Here is a 23832-nt window from a genome sequence, read left to right as displayed (position 1 = left end):
TTTAATGATGGTAAACAATGTACTTAATGTGTTTTGCAGCATATTTGGTCACTATGGTTTGCATCTTAGCCTGAATATTACCTACATTTTGGGCCAATCAGAATGCAACTATTTAGAGCGGTGTCCCTATTACAAATTTTGTTATTTTCACAGATGGAGTGAAAGATTGCCTTTCCTTATGTAGTTAGAGTAAGTTCTAATAAAGAATCTAGAAGAAACAAGCTGTAAAGCTGATGATTATGGTAATTCCTAAAATGTATTCTAAAATTTATTACACACTGAAAGCTGCACTTTTATGTACATAAAAGCACTCTGCTCACTATCTGCCATAGAATTACCAGTAGCCTTTAAAACCTGCCACATTTCAAACAAATACAAATCCAGACCCTAAATGAAATAATAGTATTTGCTATAGATACACATAATCTGATAGACAAGTGAAATTTCAATATACAACTGCAGTAATAAAACTGCCACAATTTAAAAATAAAATCAGCAAGAGTATTTAGAAAACCAGATTGTGCTGTAATATACCTGACCCTGAGCACAAAGCCAAACACAGTGTGAGAGAAGACTTCCTTCTCTTTGTTTACAGCAGTAAGGACCAGCAGAGCTTTACTCATGGAGTTTTGCCAGCTTATTCCTAACCTTGGGACTTCCTTTCCTATGCACAATCTATTGTTAATCTCACAAAATCACAGCATAGGAAACAGGCATTCTTACAAAAACTAGGACTGAAACAAAGTCACCATTCATACCTTTGACTCAATACATGGACACATTTCCTAAACAGCACTAAATTTAAACCAGTAATATATTTAACATAAAACTCAAAACACAGTGTTAAGACAAAATCTTAGTTCAGTGGGTTTTCTGTTAAATGAGAATTGTAGGCCTAATGCAAAATTCAGGTATTGATTTTATTTATGTATGTGTAGATCTAAATTAACTCCACTGCTGTTTAGATGAAAACAGTTTTCCATGTAATTCAAGGAACATCTAATTAATTAGCCAGGTAAAAAACTACTTGGTCCAGTACATTAAAAACTCATGAAAAAGCATGGCAGAGACAAGCAAAAGTGCAAGAAAATAAAGCTTACAGGAGATCCTAAATACACTTCTAAGATGAGGAACTGATTCAAACCTGCATCAGAGACTTAAACAATAGATTTTGCAAAATGGACAGTGATTATATGGGTTCATTCAAAGGATTAAAAACCAGAGCAGGAGGAAGAAAAGTGTTGCATCTTGCGTCTACTCAGTACTTAAAAGAATACAAACATTTTTCAACACCAAACAAATTATGTTATCCTGAGCTTTAATAATTGGGGGTTATATTATGTTCTTAGCTAAGTGGCTTAGCAAATTCATTAGCAGATGGAGAAAGAATGTTTTACAGTTACTGAAAACTGGAAGCTCTGTTGTTTTCAGTTTAAAATTAATGATGAATTCAAAAAATATAAAGTGAAATACATCACAAACTAAGTATTGAGACAATTCTTACTGCAAGACAGACACCGAAATGATTATATAGCAGAACTTCTCCTTTGCAGGCTACAGAAAGCAAACTTTCTGCCCCCTGCTGTTTAGACCAGGAAAAATAAACTGGGATACAAATCTGTTGAGACATGTACAGCTAAAGCTGAGCCTAACTTTGCTTTTGAGAAAATAATCCAGTTTGTACTTCAACTAGTTAGATGTTTAGTTGTTCTGTGCACTTGAGACTTTGCACTGGCATGATGTTCGCCTGAATTTAGTGCTCCATGAATTAGGTGCCAGGGAGCCACTCACAAGTTGCTGACTTGGTAAACTAAGACCATACTGACACCCACAGGAAGGGCAGCTCTGCAAAATGACGTTAAATCTGAAATGAAACAAAACAGTCAAAAGTTCTACATCAAGGTCAAAATATTATACTCCATATTCAAAAGATGTTATAGGTGAACCAGTAATGTAATACACTCAGAACTTAATTAATGTTTGTAAACTGCTTCAAGGTTAAAATGTTGCATTGCCTACAGATTGACTTTGATTAGTCACTTTGGAAAAAAAGTTACTGAACTTTCTAAGGCACAAAAAGCTTCTAGGACTGGTATCCAAACCTTCTATTTTGCTGCTATAAGTCCTGAACTACAGCTACAGTGAGAAGCTGGAACAAAGAGAAAAACCTTGCCTTCATATAAGCTGTTCTGTATTTCACCTGAAAATGTAGACCAATTACAGGGTAAAAAAAAAAAAAAAAAAAAAAGAACTAATCAGAATTCCTAAGTAGTAACACTTTATTACTTTTAAGTGCCACATACTACATGTGAAGAAAATTTTGTGACTCTATGAAAAAAGTCACCACATGTGAATGGTAAATGAAACCCGTTACTGACTTGCATAGAGGAGAGGAAATGAAGTTCGTTCACATAATCATCACACTACACAAAGCAATTACAGAACAAGCAACTCCCTGTTCCAGGAAACTGACCTCTTTAAGTGAATGTTACTTATTAAAGTTAACTTTTGCCAGGCAGGTTTCCTTTGGAACAGCAGCTCTCAGAGGTCCAAACATTCAAACCAACAAGAAAACAATGCATTTGGGACTATAAAGACCCAGTCAATGCAGATATTTGTGGTGTCGCCATGACAGACAGTAAACACACAGCTACTGCCAAGACCTCTGTGGTACAGTTCCCTCTTGCCCATCTGTCCTCTTCAACAGCTTTATGATGCACCCTCACTAGTGACAGTATAACATTAGGAAAAGTATTTAACCTTAGTCCCAGAAGCTACAAATCTTTGCACTAGATTGCAACTGAAAGATTATTTTTGACATAACCTTTAAGACCTTTTTCTTGAAAATGGAAAAGCATCATTTACATTGCAATACTTAGCTAGTCTTTCCTTTGGGAGCACACTACCCAAGCAGGGCGAATAAAATGGTTGCATCTCAACACAAGATCCGATTCAGCAGAAGTTAGTACTATTAACCTGCCTCCCAGCCTGCAGGTTTGCTTCTGCCATTTCTCAGATCACCTTTTACCTCTAACCAGTATATGCTAACTCACGTCTAGGGCATGGGGTTGTCTGTGACAACTGCTCCCTGCAGAAAGCTGAGGCTGCCTAAGCAGGGGTTACAGCTGACTGTGTTAGAGTGGATTACCCTGGTCATACTTACTTAGAAGGGTAGAAAAGCAATGTAATGTCCAGCCTCCAAAGTAACTGAATCTTCTGCAGGAAGATGGCAGCAGTCCCACATTGACTCCTGCATGTACATGGGTCTAAATAGAGGAACCTTTCTAGATGGAATTGGTTAAGGACCATTCCCACCAGTATAGTTTTGTGGTTTTTCTTTTTTATTTTATTAACTTCAAAACAGAAGCAAAGCCAAGGGAAAAAGCTACTTGATAAATGTAAAAATAAATGTGCAGTTTCATATAATATTGGGACAGCTCTACTTAATGTAGGAGAGCTCTTCAAGTGGAACAATACTAATTTAGAGCTAAAGAAATTCTCAGCATAGCACACTGCATTTCTACATCTGCAAGTAAAGCAAAACCAATTACCTATCTCCTATCAGGCAGGTGTGTCAGGTTAGCACCCAGAGGACATTTAGCCTATAATTATTACTAGTTCAAGATCCTGGCACAGGACAGCATTTCATCTGTTCCAGATGTTTATTTTTCTTCAAAATCTATTTGTGAACACTGTTTTCAGTCATTTCACAAACTGCTCAGTAAGATGACGACCACCGAACACTATTTCATGTTGCGCACTATTCTCCTGCAATGGTTCGTTTTCATTTCCCCCAGTGCCTGCTCCAGCTGCTGGATTAGGTGCAGGAGGGTGGAAGGGTCCGTTTGCAACACATGGGCAGTCTGATCGTCGTTCTCCTTAAGGTGTAGCTTTATAGTCACAGCAGGCTTGATCTGTTGTCTCAAACTCCTGCTTGCAAGCTGCATGGTGGGGTTCAGATGAAACGGCAACAGGGAGACAAACAAACGAGGGTTATCAGCTTTCACATTTACAAGTCACAACTTGTTTGCAAGACCTGCTTGGAGGACTGCTTAAAAATCCTTTTCACTCACATGGAAGATACAATCTATTACTTGGTTTTCTCATTAGGCAATACTAATCCACTTGAATCAATGTGATAATATTTCTGAAAATCAGGTGACAATTTGAGATTGAACATATTTAGTATATGCAAATATTTTTAACACACCAGTGGAACTATGAGACCAGTTTTGGTAAAGCAACAAATATACTGTATCATTACATATCCTAATTACCTCATAACTAGCTATCTTTGGTGCAATCACAAAATTATGTTGGTTTTAAACACATGAAAACCTGCCTCCTCTATTTCTTTAAACAATATAAATTGTTTAGTACCCTTTTATGATGTTAAAAATGTGTAAAGTAAAATGCTGAACACTGAGAACAGCAGTTACCTGCACATCCAGTCTCCACTCAAGGTTGTGGTAGCTGGGAAGCTTTGGTGCTAGCTCACCCAGAACACTCCTGATCTCTTTCCTGTTATCGAGGTACAGCTGGAGCAGCAACTTGTTTAGTTCATCTGAGAATCCCAGAACGTGAATGGAATCTTGGAAGTCTGTCTCAGAAATCTAGAAGTAACAATTTAAGCCTTAATACAGAACTGTGCAACAATCATTATTTGTTGAGAAAAAAAGAAAGCTAATTAAATATTACATATGCTATGGTGAAGTAGTTCTCCTGCACGAACATATGAGGACAGATCTACACCCAGGACAAAACAAATAATCTACGTCAAGTGATTTACATGTGTTGACGTATTACTGCTGGTTATTATGAGCTTCAGGAACAGTTTTAGGTCAGGTTTTTATTAAAAAAAAAAAAATTCAACACCCTCACATTTAAGCCTTCATACCAGAGAACAAAATGCAACACAACAAAGCATCTGAGCTTTGTCACGAGGAAGTACATATTTTGGTCATCAATTTATCAACAGTATGTGAACATAATACCGATACTCAAATACTCTGAAATGACCTGAATGTTAGCAGATGTAAGCAAGCACCAGATAGAGCTTCAAGGCCCATGTTACAGTAACTCAGCTCGGCCCCAAGAAGCCAATTCCCTCAGCTTCAGCCTTTGCGCTGAACTGGAGACACATGGTTCACCCTTGTGGCAGCAGTTACATGTTCAACAGCAAGCATCATGCCTTTACAGCACACTCATTTACAAATACATTCTGTGATCAGCTATATTCTGCGATCAGCTACATTCTGCCACAGTACCCTGTATTTATCTGTTATTCAAGTCACCCTACCTCCCTCTAGGGAAGATTCTGCACTATTTCAATCCCTCCTTCACCTCACTTCACAATGCCTGAGTTTTATTTGGAATTCCTTGTCTCTGTATCCCTTCTCCATGTTGTCATTGTTCAAATATCCTACGTTATCAAAAGTAGGAAGTTCTCCTAATGGAAACCGTAATCATATTATTAATACCTGTTTACACCCACCCAAACTTCTGATGACAGGAGCTGGGAAAGCTCTCAAACTTACCACATCAGATAAATGTTAGGGTGCTTATCAGGCAGCTAGAATATCACACATCCCGTGCAGCAGCTGAACAACACTAAAACCACCTTCACTCAAGTTTTGTTATTTAGAGCATGCTTAATCCTGAAGTATACTTCTCTATACCAACTAAATTACTGCATGTTCTCCCTATACATTATTAAAGCAGTGTCAAGTCTTAGCTTCAGACATGGGATGCAAATTCCAGGCATCCACACAGATAGTGTTTCAGTAAGAGACACCTTTTTTTGAAATTAACACATGCCGTCAGAATTGTGAACTAGGTTTTCTCTATTCATCTGTATTTTCAGAGCTGTACATGTTTAGATGACACCTCTTGGTGTATCCTTTAATTTGAGAGCAAAGGGATCCTCACCATAACTTTGGAGCTTTCAGTGAGAAGATACATCAGTCCTTCCACTCCATGCTGAATGGTGTCAACGTCGATGTTAAGTTTTCCTTTAAGGAAAGCATAAAGTACCTTTTACTTCCCCATTAAGCTGCAAGAGCACCAATGCAAAAAACCTGCAAATTCATCCCAAGCCAACTTACAAAACATGCATAGAAAAGTAAAAAAAAACGCGGAGGCTGCACACCCCTCAAATACGAATGTTAAGGGGGGCAAACAGCCAGTTCGATCCCCCACCCAAAACAACCCAGAACCCCCTGGAGAAGCCCAAACCGCTTCTCACGGCTCAGTAAGGAACCTGCGCGCTCCCGCCCGACGCCGGGCTCGCGCACGCAGCAAGGCAGGTGTTGCCGACGCCGGGCCGGCCCGACACCCGGTGACACGACCCTAAACGAGGTTGAGCCAAGCCCTCTCTCCCTCTCCCCTACCCCTCGGGCCCCGTGCAGCCTGGCTCCCCCCCCACTACCCGTGCCTTACTGGCGGCCGCCTCGTAGGCCCGCGGCGCCGCGCCCCGCCGCAGCAGCTCCACCGCCAGGCGCCCCAGCTCGCCGACCGCTGAAACGAGAAAAAACAACTCCGCTGCACTCCTGCCGCGTCCCACGCCCTTGCCGGGTCTTCCCCGCCGCCGACAGCGCCGCACCCCCGATCCCCCCTCCATGGTGCCCGTCTCGGTGCTGAACCTGCGGCGCCCGCCCGCGGCAAACAGCCCAGATCCGCTCTCTGCGCCTCCGACAGCACTAGCAGCATCGCTCCAGCTTACGCACGAAAGGGTGCGGCTCTGCACTGGTACGCGCCTGCGCGGGGCCGCGCGGGGAGTGGGGGCCCGTCTTGGAGGAAGGCGGGAGGCAGTGAGGTCGATGCGGCGAGCACCAGCGTTTGTGACCGGCGTGCCACCGTTCTCGGTCCCGCCGAGCTGCGCTGGAGTGACGTAACGGATTCCAATCCCTTGACCCTTCGGTTCCCAGAAATCATAAACTAAAGGTGATTAGACAGTAAGTTTGAAAGTGAGAAAAAGGAATACAAATCTTATGCTTGAAAAGCAAGTGTAAAAATGATAGGAAAAGGTAAAAGAGAAATAAAACAGTGGAGATAACATGCATGAAAAAAAAAGGGGGAAAAAAAAACCCCAAACCTGAGTATCTATATATGTGAGTGAATTTCTCTAGGAATCCTGATAATTGCCTCAATGGCAGCTCATTTCCTTTGTGACAAGAACATCAATAGGATAGTGCAGAGAAATGGACTGTACGCTGGCAAGGAAAAAACTACACAAAGACTGGAAACATACAGTGAGCCAACAGGTGATACATGCTATATGACCCCCAACTTGCTACCTTCCTTCCCGCACCCTCTTCTCCTATCCTATTACTTTTTGTGTTTAGAGTAACATTTCTCCAGGGTACTTTTCTGCTTGGATTTTTTTTTTTTAATACAGAGTGGGGAAAACCATCTTGTCTCCCGTACAGTGCTGGAGTTCGATGTGGCAGCTTGTTGAGGCCCTTCCCTCGCCGGGTACACCCCGCCATTCCGCAGGACAGGCAGGCTCCGCACTGAGGTAGAGGCATGTCGGCTACGTTACTCTCCGGCACCCGATCCCCACGTACTTCGGCGGGACAGTTCCACCGTCCCTCACTCCATCTGAGAGCTCGAGGACGACGGCACGCTTCGGCCAAACCATGATTCCGCCACGCACGAGGGGCTGAGGAGGCCACTCTGGCCGCCAGCATCGGATACCCATCGGATACCAGCCACGGTGGTCGCCTTCCTCAGGTTCCCCTACTGCTGATAACACAAGCGACAGAGTAAGCCCAACAACCAACCACCGCGACCGCGCACAGTGAGCCCAAACCCGACGCAGCCGCAGCTACTCTCTCTGCCCGGCCGCAAGTGCAGCGCCTGGTGACGTAGCACAGGAAGCCCCGCCCCTCGCGGGCGGGACCGGCTGCTGAGCCCAGCTCCGCCACTCACCTGCTAAGCCCGCCCCGCGTCCGGTGCCAGCGCTTGAGTGGCAGCCCAGGCGAGCAATGGCCTGTTCCCCGGCCAACGTCTCTTACCGCTCGGCGGTGGGCGGGACTTCCGCTGTGGCCGCGGAGCGGACGGAGGGCGCCATGGAGTCGGCCTAGGCGCGGCTCTCGGCTCCCCGCGCCGGGCCCTGTGCCGGGCCCGCAGGTGAGGGCCGCCACGGCGGGGGCGCGGTGGAGAGGGCCTCTCGGCACCTTTCCTTGCTGCTGAGCGTCCTGGCTTCGTGGCGGTTAAGAAGTTACCTGCTCTGTCACGCCATTGCGCAGCGCTTATTTGCTTCCACCCTTGGAGCAGTGAGGCGGGGCCGTCTGCCCGTGCGGCTTTGGCGGAGCCACGGCCGGCCCCGCTGCGGTGAGCCTAGCTGCCCCTTCCCGCAAGGCCTCACCACAGGCTGCGCGGAGGTCCGCGGGAGGGTGGGAAGGAAGGAGCTGAAAAGCTCTTCGAGCGTTGCTCCAGACTGGGTTAAGCTTCAAGTCTTGCTCTGACATGTTACGGCCCCGCCCGGTATGTGGTTCCCCTCGGGCTGGCTGTACGCTGTGAGACTGGTTGTGCTTGGAAGAGGATGAATAGCGTGGAGCCTGGCTGGCTGACAACCCAGTTGCCTGTAGAAAGATGGAAACTGGTTGAGAGGAATAGCTTGTGCATTTTACCAGATCTGAACATGGAGCTTGCCGTGTGTGCGTTAGTTTTCAGTTCTGTGGATAGGTGGATATTGAGTTCTGTTGATGGAGATTTAGAATGTTGTCACTGAGTTTGCGTCAGGACAAGGTTTTTATGTGGTCCTGTGATTTTTGAGATTGTTGTAAGCATTGTAATCCTTATAAGCGCTGAAGTAGAAATGTACAGATATGCGAGTTTTTTTTCACTAATGGAAGGGGAAAGAGCTGTTCTCTTGAGACTTGTAATATGAGCATAACTACTCAGGTAAGGAGTTGCTTTGTGTTGTCTTCTGCTGTGAAATACTTTTTGGGCCGATAGATAAGCGTCAAATTTTCAGAAGCTTCTATGTACTTTGTGGAGCTTGGCTTGTGGATAGTTGCCAAAAGCTCTGGAGGTTCTTATCTGTGTCCTAAGCCATGTAATGTATTTATGACATCTGTCTTAAACGTGCTCCTAAGGCTTGTTTGCATTGGCAAGCATGAAACTAGTATTTTTAGCAGGATGTAGGGACTGTATCCAGGAGAATGATTTCCACTGAAGTTGTTTTTTCTGGTTTGGGAGTCAGTGCATCGGTGTTAAAAACATTGTATGTTTCACAGCCCCTATTATTAATGCAGACAATACCGTTAATGAATTAAGAGGTAGGCAAGACATTCTTTGTGTCCAGTACAGCAGATAGCTGTATCTGTTATATGTTGTGTCAAGCTTATCCAGCCATCCTTCTGGTGAGAAGGGAGGTTTTGCTGTCCCCTTCCTTTGAAAGTGTCATCAGAAACATGTTATTTTTTTGTACAAACAACAGTACTATTGCTGCCTTTTCTTTATGGACAATACCATGTCCATAATGTCTGGTATATTCCAAGTCAGTGTGTTTACTTCATGGTTGCCTTGCTGCTTGTAGGTGTGCTGTAATACAGCACACCCCACGTTCTCCTCTCCTCAGTTCTAACCTGGTTATCCTGTTCATTCCTGTGAGGGAGCGGTGTAGCTCCTCAGGCTTGTGAGTTCAAGAATTTAGTGTGGGAGGAAAAATGATTCTCAAAATACTTGGAGTTACTTAAGGAGAACTTACACTGGAAAATCAGATGTAAAGTGCTGAAGATTAATGCAGAGACAAGTTTAACTTCTTTTGTGTGGTTTACTGTATAGTCTTTAATTACATAAACTTATATTTCTGTGTGCTTTAAGCTGTCTTGCTCAATTAAGAGTGTTATCTACAAATGAGCCACGGAATTTCAGGAATTGTAAGATTTTTGTTTTTGTTTTTTTAAACTTGTATTTGAGGCAATAGTTCTTAGGCCCAGAAGAATCTGTGTGTAACTTTGACAGAGAAGACTGCACTGTGCATGCATGTTATTAGCAAGGACAGCTTTAGTTCTGGTGTTTTTCTGACTTGCTCAATACTATTTTAATGTTTCTCTGTCTTGTAAGGTATGTGCTGAATTTACTGTCTTGGTTAAAATACTGTGATAGCTTCAAGTGTATTGTTGCTTCTGTCTGGTAGAAGTGGTTTTTTTTTGAATTTTTTTTGTTCTTTATCCTTTCAGCTTCACTGACATCCTCTTTTTTAGGCCAGGCTGATAAGGGAAACTGGTAAATCTTAATTTAGAAATAAAAATTCATGAATGTCACAATTAATTACAGGTTCCTGTGGCTGTAGCTTCTGTTCCGATAACTAGTTGAAAGTTGCACAAAGTATCATGTCTGAATGACCAAGTCAAGATCATGAGAACTGTTTTTGAAATACCAGCTGTTTCTTCCCGTTAGTAATGGTGAACCTTAATTATCTTTGTGTTAGTGTAAGTTTGAATCAAATTTAACTGACTGTTATTTGCTGTAATTAATATTGAGGACCTCTGATCATGGGACAGTGCTTTTTGCTTAGAAACCCCATAAAGAATACGACAGTAAGACAGGAGTTCTTAGGTACTTCTTGATTGTGAAAGAAAATGTAGTAGTCCTGAAAGAAAATGTAGCAGTCTTGGCTGCGATTCCTCAGTTAAGTCAACAAAGATACAATTTTCACTATGAAGTATCTACAGTCAAAACAAATCCCCATAGAACCATTTAAATAAGAAGCCTCAATTTTGAGGTTTTTAACATATCATACAAACAACTTGAATGACCTAATAGAGTTGAATTAGAAGTACTTTTAATTTCTCCAATAAAAGAAGTTAGAGGAGATCTGGATGCTCTGATAGCGATATTGTGTACCATCTAATTTTAAAACTTGTATTTTTTTAACTATTATAGCAATATTGGATCCAATGTATTTGCTGCTGTTTTGTGTTACCACTATTTTAATTTTATGTAATTTCAAGTAATTCCTCACTGCGAGATTACAAGAATTGCTGCAGAGGCTTAGGTGTTCATTTGTGGACCAAGCAATTCTTCTAAATTCAGCAATGCAAGTGGCTAGATTTCATGCTGAAGGTAGCATTTAGTTGTTGTTTGTTTCATACTCTGAAGTAGGTAGTGCACTGGATCATATGTTTTTTGTTGAATATGTTGGAGGTTTGAATGTTGGATTTTTTTAGCTCAATCACATTTAAGTGCGAGTTTTTGTAAGGGGCGTAAGGTATTTTGTACTCTGTCTTCTTAAGAGATTGCCTGTGCATGGTCATGCTATAGCTAATCCAAAGAGGAATGTGGAGTTCCTCTGTAGACAGCTAATCATTGTCTGTCTTAAGACTGGATTATGACTGTAGCAACAGTGCAAAAAAGAAATTGTCATATGTAACTTGTCATTGAAGAACAGAGGTCGTGATCTTCGGCAGTGGGTTGTGTTTTTGCAGTGAAAGGCATTTGGAAGTGAGAGCTGAGGAGGAGGTTCTTCCTGGCTGCTCTCATAAACAGTGACTACTATTGTTCTCATGGGGATATTCCTGATGCCAGATGTTTTCTGGGAATTAATGGTGATCAGGCTGCACACTCATATCTTACTGTATCCCAGGTTAGTTAGAGGCTGTGTTAGGGTACTTATCTGTTACAATTTGTTCTAAAGAGTTTTTGTTGTTAAAACAGTCTTCTTCAAAGAGAAACAGAAAGGTATTTTTTAAGCACTAAAATGTATTGCCTCACTTGGTGAGTAGTAGTGCTTGGAATAAACTCATTCTCTGTCACTTCTTTTTAAGACCCTGCCCAGCAGACTTGCCTGTTGTCCAGGTGGGTCGTAATGGAGATTCCCACTTAATCTTTCCTCTCTAAGCTTGTGTGCTTGTAGCTGTCCCACTGAACATGCATACTAGGGTCAGGTGATAAGAGCATGTCACACAGAAATGAGCCATAGTTGTTGTCCCTCATGTTCTGTAGATGAAAGTGCAGCTGTTAAATGATCTAGGTTATTATATAGCTAAAACACATTCTTTTAAAATGCAAATTCAGAAAACATCTCCAGTGTTATCAATGCTTATATATAGGCTCATAGATTAAGTCTATTTTTGTGACTTAGAGTATCAGAACATGTTGTAATAGGACATTGAAATTGTACATTGATACTGAGTTCTGTTTTAATAAAATAAAGTTGATAGAATATGACATCTGGGGAAAAGAAAGTAAAAGGGCTGAGTCAATAGAGAGGTACAGAAAACAAACACTGGTTTAATTCTTTTAGGGGAGGGGCAGAGACACATGGCGGTAATCCATCCTGTCTTTTGGCAACATCATATGGGACAGAAGCCTCAACATGTAGTGCCTGAGAGATGGGGAGAAGATAGATGGGCATCTGGCCAGTATTCTTACACAGCTTCATGTCTTTCCAGTTCAGGTTGCATTTCCCAACAGCACAAGTTAAGCCTAAATCTCAGCCCCTCACATTACTGGAGGCTGCGGGAAGTATATATAACAGGAATTTAACCCTCTTTAAAAACATTAGGAAACTTGTAAATCATGGGGGAAGTATTAAAAGGTACAGTTTATGTGGAAATCCAAGGACTCAAACTGGGAAGTGCTACTTTTATGGCTGATTGCACAACTTCAGTTTATCCATTTGCCCTTTTTTGTAGAAATAGCTATACAGTTTAATAAATTATATTCTTATATTTTTCCACTACAGAACCTTGCTTCATTCAGTGCATGAGTGGCATGCACTAAAAGGCATCAGTCATTATGTAGAAAGTTGAAATTTCTTCCTCTTCCTTGCCCAACCCAAGTTTTTGGATGTTTGATTTTGTGATTTGGCTAGTAGAATCTTAACCTTAATGTGAATGTGTATTTCCTGTTGTTTCTATTACCAGCTGATAGACCCACGTGAGGTTAAACGTTCATGGGCATTTAATGGTATTCCGCGTTTTAAATGAGAACTTTGCAGAGACACCATTTCTTACTACCTTAAATGTGATATTTAGTAAATGTTGCAGATGAGTACCATGTTGTTCTTATTTTTGTGGGTTGTGAGAGCATAAATATGAGGGTCCTATAATTGTGGAGGAAGTTTGTCCTTCACAGGCATATAGTAAATTCTGTGATCATAAGGAGCAGCCTTTGTCAGTCGTGGAAATGACATTTCAACCTGAATCATGTTTGTTGTCTAGACTAGGGACTCTTTGGTGCCAGAAAAATAGTTATTTTGGAGAGACAAGTGGAAAGTATCTGTAACCTGTTTCAAAGAATACTGAGTTTCTAAGCTGTAGATTAATATATTGTGTTAGCTTTTGTCTTTGCTGAAAATAATTGAAATGTTCAAAACCTAAGCGCTGTATCTTTAACACTTACGTTGCATTTGATGGGCCAATTTTGTGATTTAAGATACACATGATTGCAAAATTGGCCAATTTTTGATAATGAGAAATTGCAGAACAAAATCTGTTCGTTCAAATGTTTTTTTTCAGGCATGGTTGTTTGGGGGTTTTTGCTGGTGGTTGTTGGGGGTTTTGGGGAAGTTTGGGTTTGGGTTTTTTTTTTGTTTTTTTTTGTTTTTGAGGCAAACATGAAGGTCTTAGTGACTTCATTAAGGGTGTAGGTATCATTCATTGCTCATACAAGGAAGGCAGTCAGGCCCTTAGTATATTTTTTTTTAATCATTAAAAAAAAATCTTTGTGTGGCAAAGGAAAAACATGGAAATGTTTGGTTTGCTTCCTTCTAGCCCCTCTACACACTTTTTTTCCTTGGTTAATGATAAATCAGTTTTTAAGAAGAGTTTCTGTCAAAAACCAAAAACCATTTCCAGATACAAGCTGTTGCTTTTTGCTCCTGTTCTTAATGAAAATTTATTAACAAAGCAGAATTAACCTCCATTTAATATCGTGAGCTTGCATACAAGCATACTTTACAGAGTACTTGTACCCTTTTTTTAAAGGTCTTAAAAATCTAGATAGTTCACAGGAGAGTAAATCTCCTGTCCAGACCGTAAGTCGCATATGTACATTTGTGCATGTCACCGAACTTCATAGAACTAGTTTGTATTTCTTGCCTGTTGGTATCCCACTGGTTTTGCAAGTGTGTATTTAGAAATAAATAAATGCTTTTAGTACAACTATTCCAGCTACATGAAATTTTGCTGATTTGGATTTATGCTAGAAGAAGGAAAGATAAAAATTAACAGTGTCTAAAGATTATGAATAGCATATAAATGTTCATTCCTGTATATAGTTTGCATTGATACATGTTTCCTAAAGCTCTTTGAAGTGGTAATATTACAGTTTTTGGTTTATGCATGCATTCCCATGGAGGTTACAAGCTCTTAGCAAAGAGGGTTTCTATCTCTAAAATAGTTGAATAAATTGAAGATTACTTGTAATCAAAAGTAAACATAGAACAAAGTTTTGCATACTACTTTAGAAAATTTTAACTGACCAATAGAGCCTAGTAAAAATCACAGAGGGAAAATATTTGCTGTATGTCTTGACTCTGGTTTGTTTTTTTTGTTGCAGGTGCTAAATAAAATATGCTGTTGTCAATAGGAATGCTGATGTTGTCTGCCACTCAGATATACACTATTCTGACTGTTCAGTTATTCGCGTTTCTGAATCTTTTACCTGTGGAGGCAGATATTTTAGCAGTAAGTATAAGAAATCTCTGTAAAACTGAATCTTCTTTTAAACTATTCTATTAATGAATCAGTAAAATAAATGTTATAGTAGGTTGCTCAGAATGGAATTGCCTCGACATTTTAGTTCAATAAAAAAAAGAGTGCATTTTCAAATGAGCTTACAGATGATGTGTGCTCAGATACCGTGACAGAGTACTTCATTCCCTTAGACATTTTAAAAGTTCAAATCTGACCAGATACCCTATAGCATGTTATAATCCTGTTAAAAAATGTCATGATTCATTGGTTTAGACACCAATTTAAGTTTTGATGATGAGTACCATTTTGTAGGGTAATGATATAAAATGAAGTAATATAATCTTTTGTGAGTAGTATAATTTATGTGTGTGCCAGAGGCCTTGTCAGTTAAGTGTTTGTGTGTGTTGCACCTAGATAGATGTATATATATTTTTTTTAATAGCTCATAGTATGTGCTCTCATTAAGAATAATTTTGTTGGTATGTGTAGAATTTTAAATTATCAGGCTAATAAAGAATATAATGAACATAGGGTTAGTGGTAAAAGTTGTTGCAGGGCTGTGTATTACCAATTTTATATATAATTAAATGTAAGTACTACAGTCTTCATAGTCTCTGCTATTTACAGTACTATCCAGGAGAGTTGTTAATATCCATTAATTTAAGAGAACAGCACGAAAAAACCTTGAAATTAAATGTTAAAAGTACTTAAAATGTCATGGTAATGTGGGGTTGATGAGTACTGGATTATGCAATTTGGATCTTTGGGATGTTAGTGTTCTATTATTTTTTGTAGATACAAATTTTAAGGATCAGTGCTTTATAGATAATTGCTTTATTGTGGAACTGACATCACCATTCTATTGTGAAATTTTAAAAATTACTTTCTACTGTAAAACTGAATTTCTCTCCTCCCCTTTCCTCTCTAACCAAGCACGTGATTCCTCTTTTCATAAGAAACCTCTTTTTCATTCTTGCTACTTCCTCCCTTAGAAAAGATATTTAAAACAAAACAATCCACCCACATAAAAAAGGGCATTTTTTAAAGTTTAGCTTAATTTCTTTTATTTAAACTTGTGTGCAGTATTCTGAAATAATTCCATCTAAACATGAAGTGTGTTATTCATGAAGTGTCTGGGTATTTGGAAGTTATGGATCTATTCTCATGGGAGAATAGCATCATCGAGTGCTTTGGGTTGGAAAGGACCATAAGATCATCTAGTTCCAACCCCCCTGCCATGGGCAGGGATACAGCGGAATTGTGTTGTTTGCTTGTGCTGCTGTTGATTCCCTCTCCCTCCTGCAACAGGAAGGTTCCCAATGCTGCGGGCTGGCTATTGTCAACTGAAGGAACCAGTAGAAGGCTCTCCCCTCATCCCCCCCGCCCCGTTTTGAGAAATAGCACCTTGTAACAGAAAGATGGGTAGAAAGGCTTTTGAAGGGTTAAAAAAGGGTTTTGAAGGATTTCTGAGAATATCTTTGCAGCAGGAAATGAAAAGATGAACTAGGCACTTCTTTAAAGTTTGCTATAAAAAGTCAGTGGAAAGCTTATGAGATACTCAGAAGACAGAATGTTTGCACACTGTGTCACATGGAGTTGAAGGCTTACAAATATTTTATAATCTTGGGAGATTTCATGGTTCAGTGATTGTCTGTGGAGTAAGATTCCACTCAAATTTTGGGTTCTCCAACAAAAGAAATTCTTTTCTGACTGATTTATGTGTGTTATGCTTCAGTGTTCTTGGGTAGTTGCAGCCTCAAATGAAGGATTATGTTTGTATAAAGTAGTTACATGTATATGAAGCATTATTGTTTATTTTTAAAACAATGGCTAAAAATAAACAGGGTTGTGTCTGACTCCCAGATTAAGTTGGGGGTTGCTAAGTGATTCAAAAGAGTAGCACGAGCTCAGGAAGGACGTTTTAAGAAGGCGGATGAGTGAATAGTGAGAATGGAGGAAGACAGGTTTTACTCGCACAGTGCTGTGCTATGTGATGGTAGGATGGGAGATAAGGTGAAGAGGTTTTATGGAGCAGGTTGATTAAACAGAACAAAAATGCTTCCTTCAGATTTAGTTCCATTCCTGTCTCTTCCCCCTCAATTTTATTAAAATCTGTGGGAAGGCAGCTCCTTTGAAATTTTGCTCCTTTGAAAGAGTTAAGATAAATCATGGTAGTGTTTTTCTGTGAACTGTAGTTTGAGTTTCTGTGTCTAAGCTTGGCTCTTAGGAAATGCCTTGTCCCTCTGAAAGAAACACAATCCTTACTTAACTGTTCTGTATGACAACTGTGTAATACAATGAATAGGCAAATATTTCTGAGTCACTAAGCTATGTAATAAAACTTAACCAACTGATGTGCATTCAACTCAGTTATTATGTAATTCACAACTTTTGCAAGAAACTAACTTTATTACTTTTAATGAAAAAATACAGCATACATAATTTATTTTTTTAATTCTGTGTGAATTCTGCATTGGTTAGACATATCATAGAGCTACAGAAGATGAACAGAGAAAGGGGAAACCAAGTTTCCACAGATCTAAGGTCTTTGTAGTATTCCTCTGCTTTGAAATGAGAGTTCATCGTTAATATAAGACAAAACCATATAGTTTTCAGCTGCTAACCTGAATAGACAGCAGGTAATTTAGAAAGGATAATGTATGGAAGCTATTCTTTGCCTACAAGAAACCACCCGTTAGACGTTGTTCTTCCCTGTATGTGAGCGAATTCAAAGGAAAAAAAAATAAATAATACCCAAGCCAACAAGAACACCACAATCCAAAAAAAACCCACACCCCAGAACCTCAGCTCTTTTGATTTTTGAGCTTTTTGGGTTGTTTGTATTTTATAGTCTGCACGTATGATGGTATTTGAATTGTAGACAGTAGAAAGAAAATTTAACATATGGATAATTTAACAGAAGATCTGTTACTTCCTTGTATTGACAACTAGTTAAGAAAAGAATGATATTGCCATGACAAGTGGAAGAAGCAATTTTGTGATTTCATTGACATGGTCCCAAGAGGTTCTATGTCTGATAAATACTTTAATCTAAAAAACAAAAACATGGTTTTGTTTATTTCTGTTTATACCTGTTACCTATTTCTCTCCTGTTCCAAACCTGAATTTTCTTTAAAATTTGTTTATTTTAGTATAATCTTGAAAATGGAACCCAGACCTTTGATGACCTACCTGCTAGATTTGGCTACAGACTGCCAGCAGAAGGCTTGAAGGTAAAATAAAAAATAAAAAATCCCCACTGTGTCTGTTGAACTGTATCTGCTGAATATTTCTTCTGTAAGCCAAAAAAGATAGAAGTTAAATGAATAGCACTGAGGAAGAAATACAGAACAGATTAATCTACTGCTCAAGCAAAACATGTGGAAAAGGCCTGAAATGAAACCTCAAGGTGACACCATTTTCATGCCTACTGGTTTTGTTTTGGGAAAAAGTTAGAGATGTGTAGTTGTTTACTGACTATATGAGAAACAGTGCAATTAAGTAATTTGCCCATGTAGTGAGCCAGTTTAATAACATCCAAAATAAATACAAGGAGCTTTGATTCTAATCTTTTTAACTGTTAGACATCTGTGTTGTAACTAAGGTGAAGGTTGTCATCTCTGTAGTACTGAGTCTTAGTCTTTAATACAATACTAAAACTTATTTCTTTGGATTTTAATTATTTTGTAAAAAATAAGAAAAATCCAGCCCGGTTGTAGTTAGCCTTCAGTTTCTATGTATGTATTTCTTGAACTGCAACGTAATGCTGTGTGATTTGTATAAAACTTCTCCACAGAATACAGTTGGTTCCAGGCATACCACTCCAGTTAAAAAGAGTAAATGCTTTATGTGAAACTATGTAACATAAGTAAGGTTTGCTGCGCTAAGTGGGGGAACCTCAGGGACCTAAATTTGTGTGTCAGCAAATCAGTGCAGAATCTTCAGTGGATCTTGCTTTTAATAAAGGGTGTGTAGTGTTGTGCCTGTCACCACAAACTTGATAAAGAACAGGTTGCTGGGTGCAGCTTCTCTGCTAAAAGGGAAATTACCATTACAAAATCCTATTTCCCAAAACAAAATTGCTCCTCTGTTGAAGGTTAAACTTTATGAATACTACATATTTATGGATAAAATGTAAGATTATATATAAAAAGTATATTTAAACTGACAGTTTATAAACACATAAATTGTCTATTAGATATATTTTACATATTTAAACTATCAGTTTATAGCTATGTTTGTATATAATGATATAATTTCTGCACAGGTGGTGACCTCTCTATATATCTAAATCTGTCAGTGGAAACAGCTTCAAGCTGTCAACTATAGGAGTTTCTTGAACTCACAGGAGCTTCTCATGATCTTTATTCACATGAAACAAATTACTTGTATTCTTATGTTCTAGCAATTCACTGCTCTTTGTCTGTATGGTGACCTCTTCTGGATTTAAAAACGGTTTAAATCTGTATGAATATTACAGGGATATCCTTATTTCAAATGCTACTCCATTGCATTAGCCTCCAAACTCATCTGTTATGTTGGGACTGTACTGCAGACACAGAGCAGATTTTCTGAAGAGGTGTGTTTCAAATGAAGGGTAGGCAAAACCTGCTCTAGGTATACAGTCTGGATTTTTCTGTATCTTGATAATCAAAATCTGTTGTGAAGAGATTGATAGAAGGAAATCTAATTACCAACAATGTAATTATTACCTAATATTAATAAAATTAATAAAGCTGCTCCTTTCAGGTGATCTAGAGATTTGATCAAGGAAAAGAGCATATTCTAGTAAAGGAAAAAGGAATGTCTGCTTTCTTTACAGCTAGAATGGATAGTTTTGTGAAGCGTGTGTGCCACTCTTTTTGGCATTTGCTTAAAGGAAACTTCCGTATCAGCGGTGTTTACAGAGCATGCATTGTAGTAGGGAAGACAGTTTAGAGTAGTAGTCAACCCTGAAGTCATGCCATTGTGGAGAGGGACTAGTGCCAGTGTGTTCAGTATTTGGGTGAGCATATTTTCCAGTTAATGTTAAAGCATGAGGTTAGGAAATTTTCTACTCAGACCATTTTCAGTAGTGGAGTACTAACTCAGTCACATAGAGACAATCCAAAGACTGCTTCAAGACTGGTATTTCCAAAACTTCCTACATCTGTGGATCTTTCAACTATATCAGATTTGAGGACCTATAGTCTTTGCTTAGAATAGTAAACAGCTATTCTGTATGCTAGTTCAGTGTTGATTTCACACACATAACCTTCTTCCATTTTCCCCTTTAATTGCCAAGTGAAATAGGTGTTAGTGCTTCTCAGGCTGTTATACTTCAGTTCTCTTGTTTGGTATCCATATGTCTTAGGTTACAATTCCACAATATTGATGTAGGAGGGGCAGTCCTCTTTATCCGCTGAATTATGCTGCAAAGTCTGAGTTATGAACTTCAGATGATGTAACTGGGAAAACTGTATTTTCTGTCTAATTCTTTATAGACATGAAGATTCTGATGAATTACAGTAAATAGGAATGTAGCAGAACTCTTGCTATGATGTAGGACTGAATTGATAATAAGAATCTGTTCAGCTGTTGTATGAAAAAGTACTTAGAATCATAGAATAGTTAGGGTTGGAAAGGACCTTAAGATAATCTAGTTTCAACCCGCCTCCCATGGGCAGGGACACCTCACACTAAGCCATGTCACCCAAGGCTCTGTTCAACCTGGCCTTGAACACCGCCAGGGATGGAGCATTCACAACTCCCCTGGGCAACCTGTTCCAGTGCCTCACCACCCTAACAGGAAAGAACTTCTTCCTTATATCCAATCTCAACTTCCTCTGTTTAAGTTTTAACCTGTTACCCCTTGTCCTGTCACTACAGTTGCTAATGAATAGTCCCTCCCCAATATCTTCATACGGGAGGTGCTCCAGTCCCCTGATCATCCTTGCGGCCCTCCTTTGGACTTGTTCCAACAGTTCCATGTCCTTCCTATGTTGAGGACACCAGAACCGCACACAATACTCCAGGTGAGGTCTTATGAGAGCAGAGTAGAAGGGCAGGATCACCTTCTTCGACCTGCTGGTCACGCTCCTTTTAATGCAGCCCAGGATATGGTTGGCTTTCTGGGCTGCGAGTGCACACTGAAGCTGGCTCATGTTCATTTTCTCATTGACCAACTTGTCTGCCAACTCCTTTGTTAAGGCAAAGAGAAATGAAGCACCTGTTTCTGTTCGTGTTTTCTAGGGATTTCTAATAAATTCAAAACCAGAGAATGCATGTGAGCCTATAGCCCCACCTCCACTGAGAGACAATTCGTCCAGTGCTTTTATTGTGTTAATTCGAAGGCTTGAGTGCAACTTTGATATCAAGGTAAGATTCTTCTAATATTTTTTCCCCCTCTCTGTTTCAGGGGCTTAAAGAATTTACTGGTGCTTCAGAAAAATACCTGTAGGTAACATCAGGATAGATGCTGATTTGAACCGAAGGGAAAATTTTGTATACAGGCATATAAAGCAGTATTGTAACATGATTTAGTTTAAGTGTTTGGAGGCCAGGTTACTTGGGAAATAAGGATGGCAGATGCTGCAGTTTTAGAATAAAAAGTATTCGGTAGCAGTATCAGCTTTTCTTGCCAGTTAGAATCTTTGCTGCAAGGGATCACAGCAGAGCTTCTTGTGGCTCACATCATCTTTTGGCACACACTGAGACCATGTAAACAATGGTAGTGTCATAGCTGGCTGATGGGGAGAGGAGACAGTGCACCGTTGGGTAGAAATGGGCACTAATGGCAGGATGGAAATGTTTTTAAATGTTTATAACATGTAGGTGTTATGTTACAAAGTATTTATAAAAATTTTGACCTACAGCTGGAGTATTCTCTGTTAATTTCTTTTTTAAATACAAAATCAGAATTATTTGTGCTTGGCTAGAATATATGGTTTTCTTGAAAATGGCCCTCATACAGGGGCAGCTGAGGATATCCTAAGGAAAGCAGTGCTCTTTAATTTGCATTGACTTCCTTGCACTAAAAGGAGATCCAGCCCTGTCTGTTGCTATGTGGTATGGTCAGTTATGTGGTATGGTGTTTAAACATGTGAATTCTATCCAGACTGTAGATGCCACTGCTCACGTAATCTACCTTCACATCAAACTGGGAAATGTCATATATTTTGTACTATGAATCCTGTCACTGTGTGTAAATGGCTTAGTGAGAAAAGGAAGGGCAGATGACTAATTGTCATTTTCATATCCTCCTTGCCTATCTGATTGCTGCTTCTAAATTGATGGAACAGTATTAGATTTGTAGAATCAGAGAATGGCTAGGGTTGTTAGGGACTTTAAAGATCATACAGTTCCAGTCCCCTTGCAGTTTTACTGCTGAAGACATGGTTAAAGGAAGAGGTCAGAATTTTTCGACCTCTGGAAGGGGTCTCTGGAATTTTTCGACCTCTGGAAGTCTGGAACAGACTTTTAATCAGGAATACTCGCTGAAAATTACTTGTTTTGCTGAAGAAGCTAGCACTGTGACTGAGCCTTCAGCATTTTTTACTGTGGTGCTAAACCACAAAAATCACATCTCTCTTGCCGGCTACAGAATTCTGAGATAGAGAAGCTTTGGAAAGGTAGGCTACAGACAAGAGTCAAGCAGGGGGAAGACATACAGAATTGCTTTTCCACATAGCTATCAACTTAGTAAATGTAGATTCTTGTACTTTAATTTTACACACCTTGATTTGCCACACAATGAGCATTCGTTGCAGAAAATGGAAGATTTGTACATTACTGTTGAGGGATTTCCGTGGTCAGTCCCTCAAGGATTAAGTCACACTAGCTTGGTGTGTAGAAATTTTTTATTATGTTTTGTATTTCATGTTGTATCCATGGAAAAGAGGATTCCCACACTTCATTAAACAAAGAGTATGGTGGAAGGTGGATGAGAAGTTCCAAGGCAGGCATGGGTATCTATGTACTCACTGGCAAGTGAATTCGCTCTTGTGTTGTTAATGCTATTGCAACATTGCGTTACATAATTTTATGCATTGGGTATCTATGTACTCACTGGCAAGTGAATTCGCTCTTGTGTTGTTAATGCTATTGCAACATTGCGTTACATAATTTTATGCATAGTACAGCATTTTGCCCTAAAGTTTCTGCCATGAAGTGGTATGTGCATAGAGATGTGAGTTATATTACATGTCAGCTACTTGACTGACAGGATGTTTATTAGAAAGCCCTGTCTCTTCTTTTGTTTGACATCGAAAGCTACAAATATAGGTGCATAGTTATTTCTTGATTTTTATTGTGTAAAAATATATACTATGCCAAAAACCGTCTCCCCTTGCAGACTCCCAAGGTGTCTGCATTTTCCAGCAATACTGTTTTGCTGTTTGGAATACAGCTGTTAGGAATAGAGGGAGAGAATGTGAATTGCTGGCACTCATGTAACTGTTGAGTAAAGAGTTGACTAATTTACTTATAGTGAAAGGTTACTATGCAGTAAGAAGTCACTTCCTGAAGGTATTTCATCCTGCTTAGGTGTATCTGAAAAATGGGTTAGTGCTTCATTTTTGGTGCACAATTAATGCTCTTGTCTTTGGGGTCCTGAGTGGCAAGGGTGAGCTTCACAATGTGATTGAACAGGCAGTTGCTACTGCTTTTTGCGGCTGGATGGGGTGATTAAGCCTGTGGTAGCTTGTGTGAAAGGTGCCTGGCTGTGATTGTGTCACTGCTGTCCTTTATTCGACTAACCCTGTGTCACTGATAGCTCGAAAGCACATTTATGTGTGATTTTACAGAAACGCCCTAATTTTATAATCCAGTAATTAAGCAAAGGGTCTGTGTTATAAGGAACTAGCAGAAGTGTGCAGGGAAGTGGAACACTTCCTTAAGTAATACAAATTATTTACAATCTGTCCTGAAGGATAATATTTCGTTGTATAATGGACGGTTAATAAATACTTATTCGGGACATGATGTCAAAGAAATAAACCAAGCAAACAAGAAAATGAATGCTACATAGAAACTATCACTAATTACCATAGCACATTTATGTGGCTATGAAGATTAAGAACCTGTGATAACCAGGGATCTTTAAAGCTCAGAACACTCAAACTTTTGTGTTTCTTCAGTTTCAATGCTTGGTGACTTGTAAATTGTCCATGATGACTCCATTACTGCCATTCTGTGTCACCGG

At 39.6% G+C, this 23832-nt stretch overlaps 2 protein-coding genes across 2 annotated transcripts in view; one reads left to right on the top strand and one right to left on the bottom strand.

Annotated features, from left to right (window-relative positions):
- Positions 1-899: 899 nt before the first annotated feature.
- Positions 900-6768, bottom strand: COMMD2 (COMM domain containing 2). The gene is made up of 5 exons (XM_061452773.1): positions 6642-6768; positions 6439-6516; positions 5929-6011; positions 4440-4613; positions 900-3941 (listed from the first exon to the last, which is right to left on the bottom strand). Exons 1-5 carry the CDS (start codon positions 6706-6708, stop codon positions 3744-3746), a joined length of 600 nt encoding a protein of 199 aa, XP_061308757.1. The 5' UTR covers positions 6709-6768; the 3' UTR covers positions 900-3743.
- A 1213-nt stretch (positions 6769-7981) lies between these two features.
- The window catches only part of RNF13 (ring finger protein 13), a 39526-nt gene continuing 23675 nt past the window's right edge, over positions 7982-23832 (top strand). The window contains exons 1-4 of the mRNA XM_061452796.1: positions 7982-8130; positions 14515-14642; positions 17804-17884; positions 20883-21008. Coding sequence (XP_061308780.1) covers positions 14529-14642; positions 17804-17884; positions 20883-21008 — 321 coding nt within the window. The 5' untranslated portion in view covers positions 7982-8130; positions 14515-14528. The remainder of the gene's footprint in view (positions 8131-14514; positions 14643-17803; positions 17885-20882; positions 21009-23832) is intronic.

This window comes from Pezoporus flaviventris, unplaced genomic scaffold (genome assembly GCF_033815535.1).
Source record: "Pezoporus flaviventris isolate CSIRO_AGI_PZ_B2104156 unplaced genomic scaffold, CSIRO_AGI_Pfla_v1 ptg000013l, whole genome shotgun sequence".
Taxonomy (NCBI): Eukaryota; Metazoa; Chordata; class Aves; order Psittaciformes; family Psittacidae; genus Pezoporus; species Pezoporus flaviventris.
This window is presented reverse-complemented; position numbering and strand designations above follow the sequence as displayed.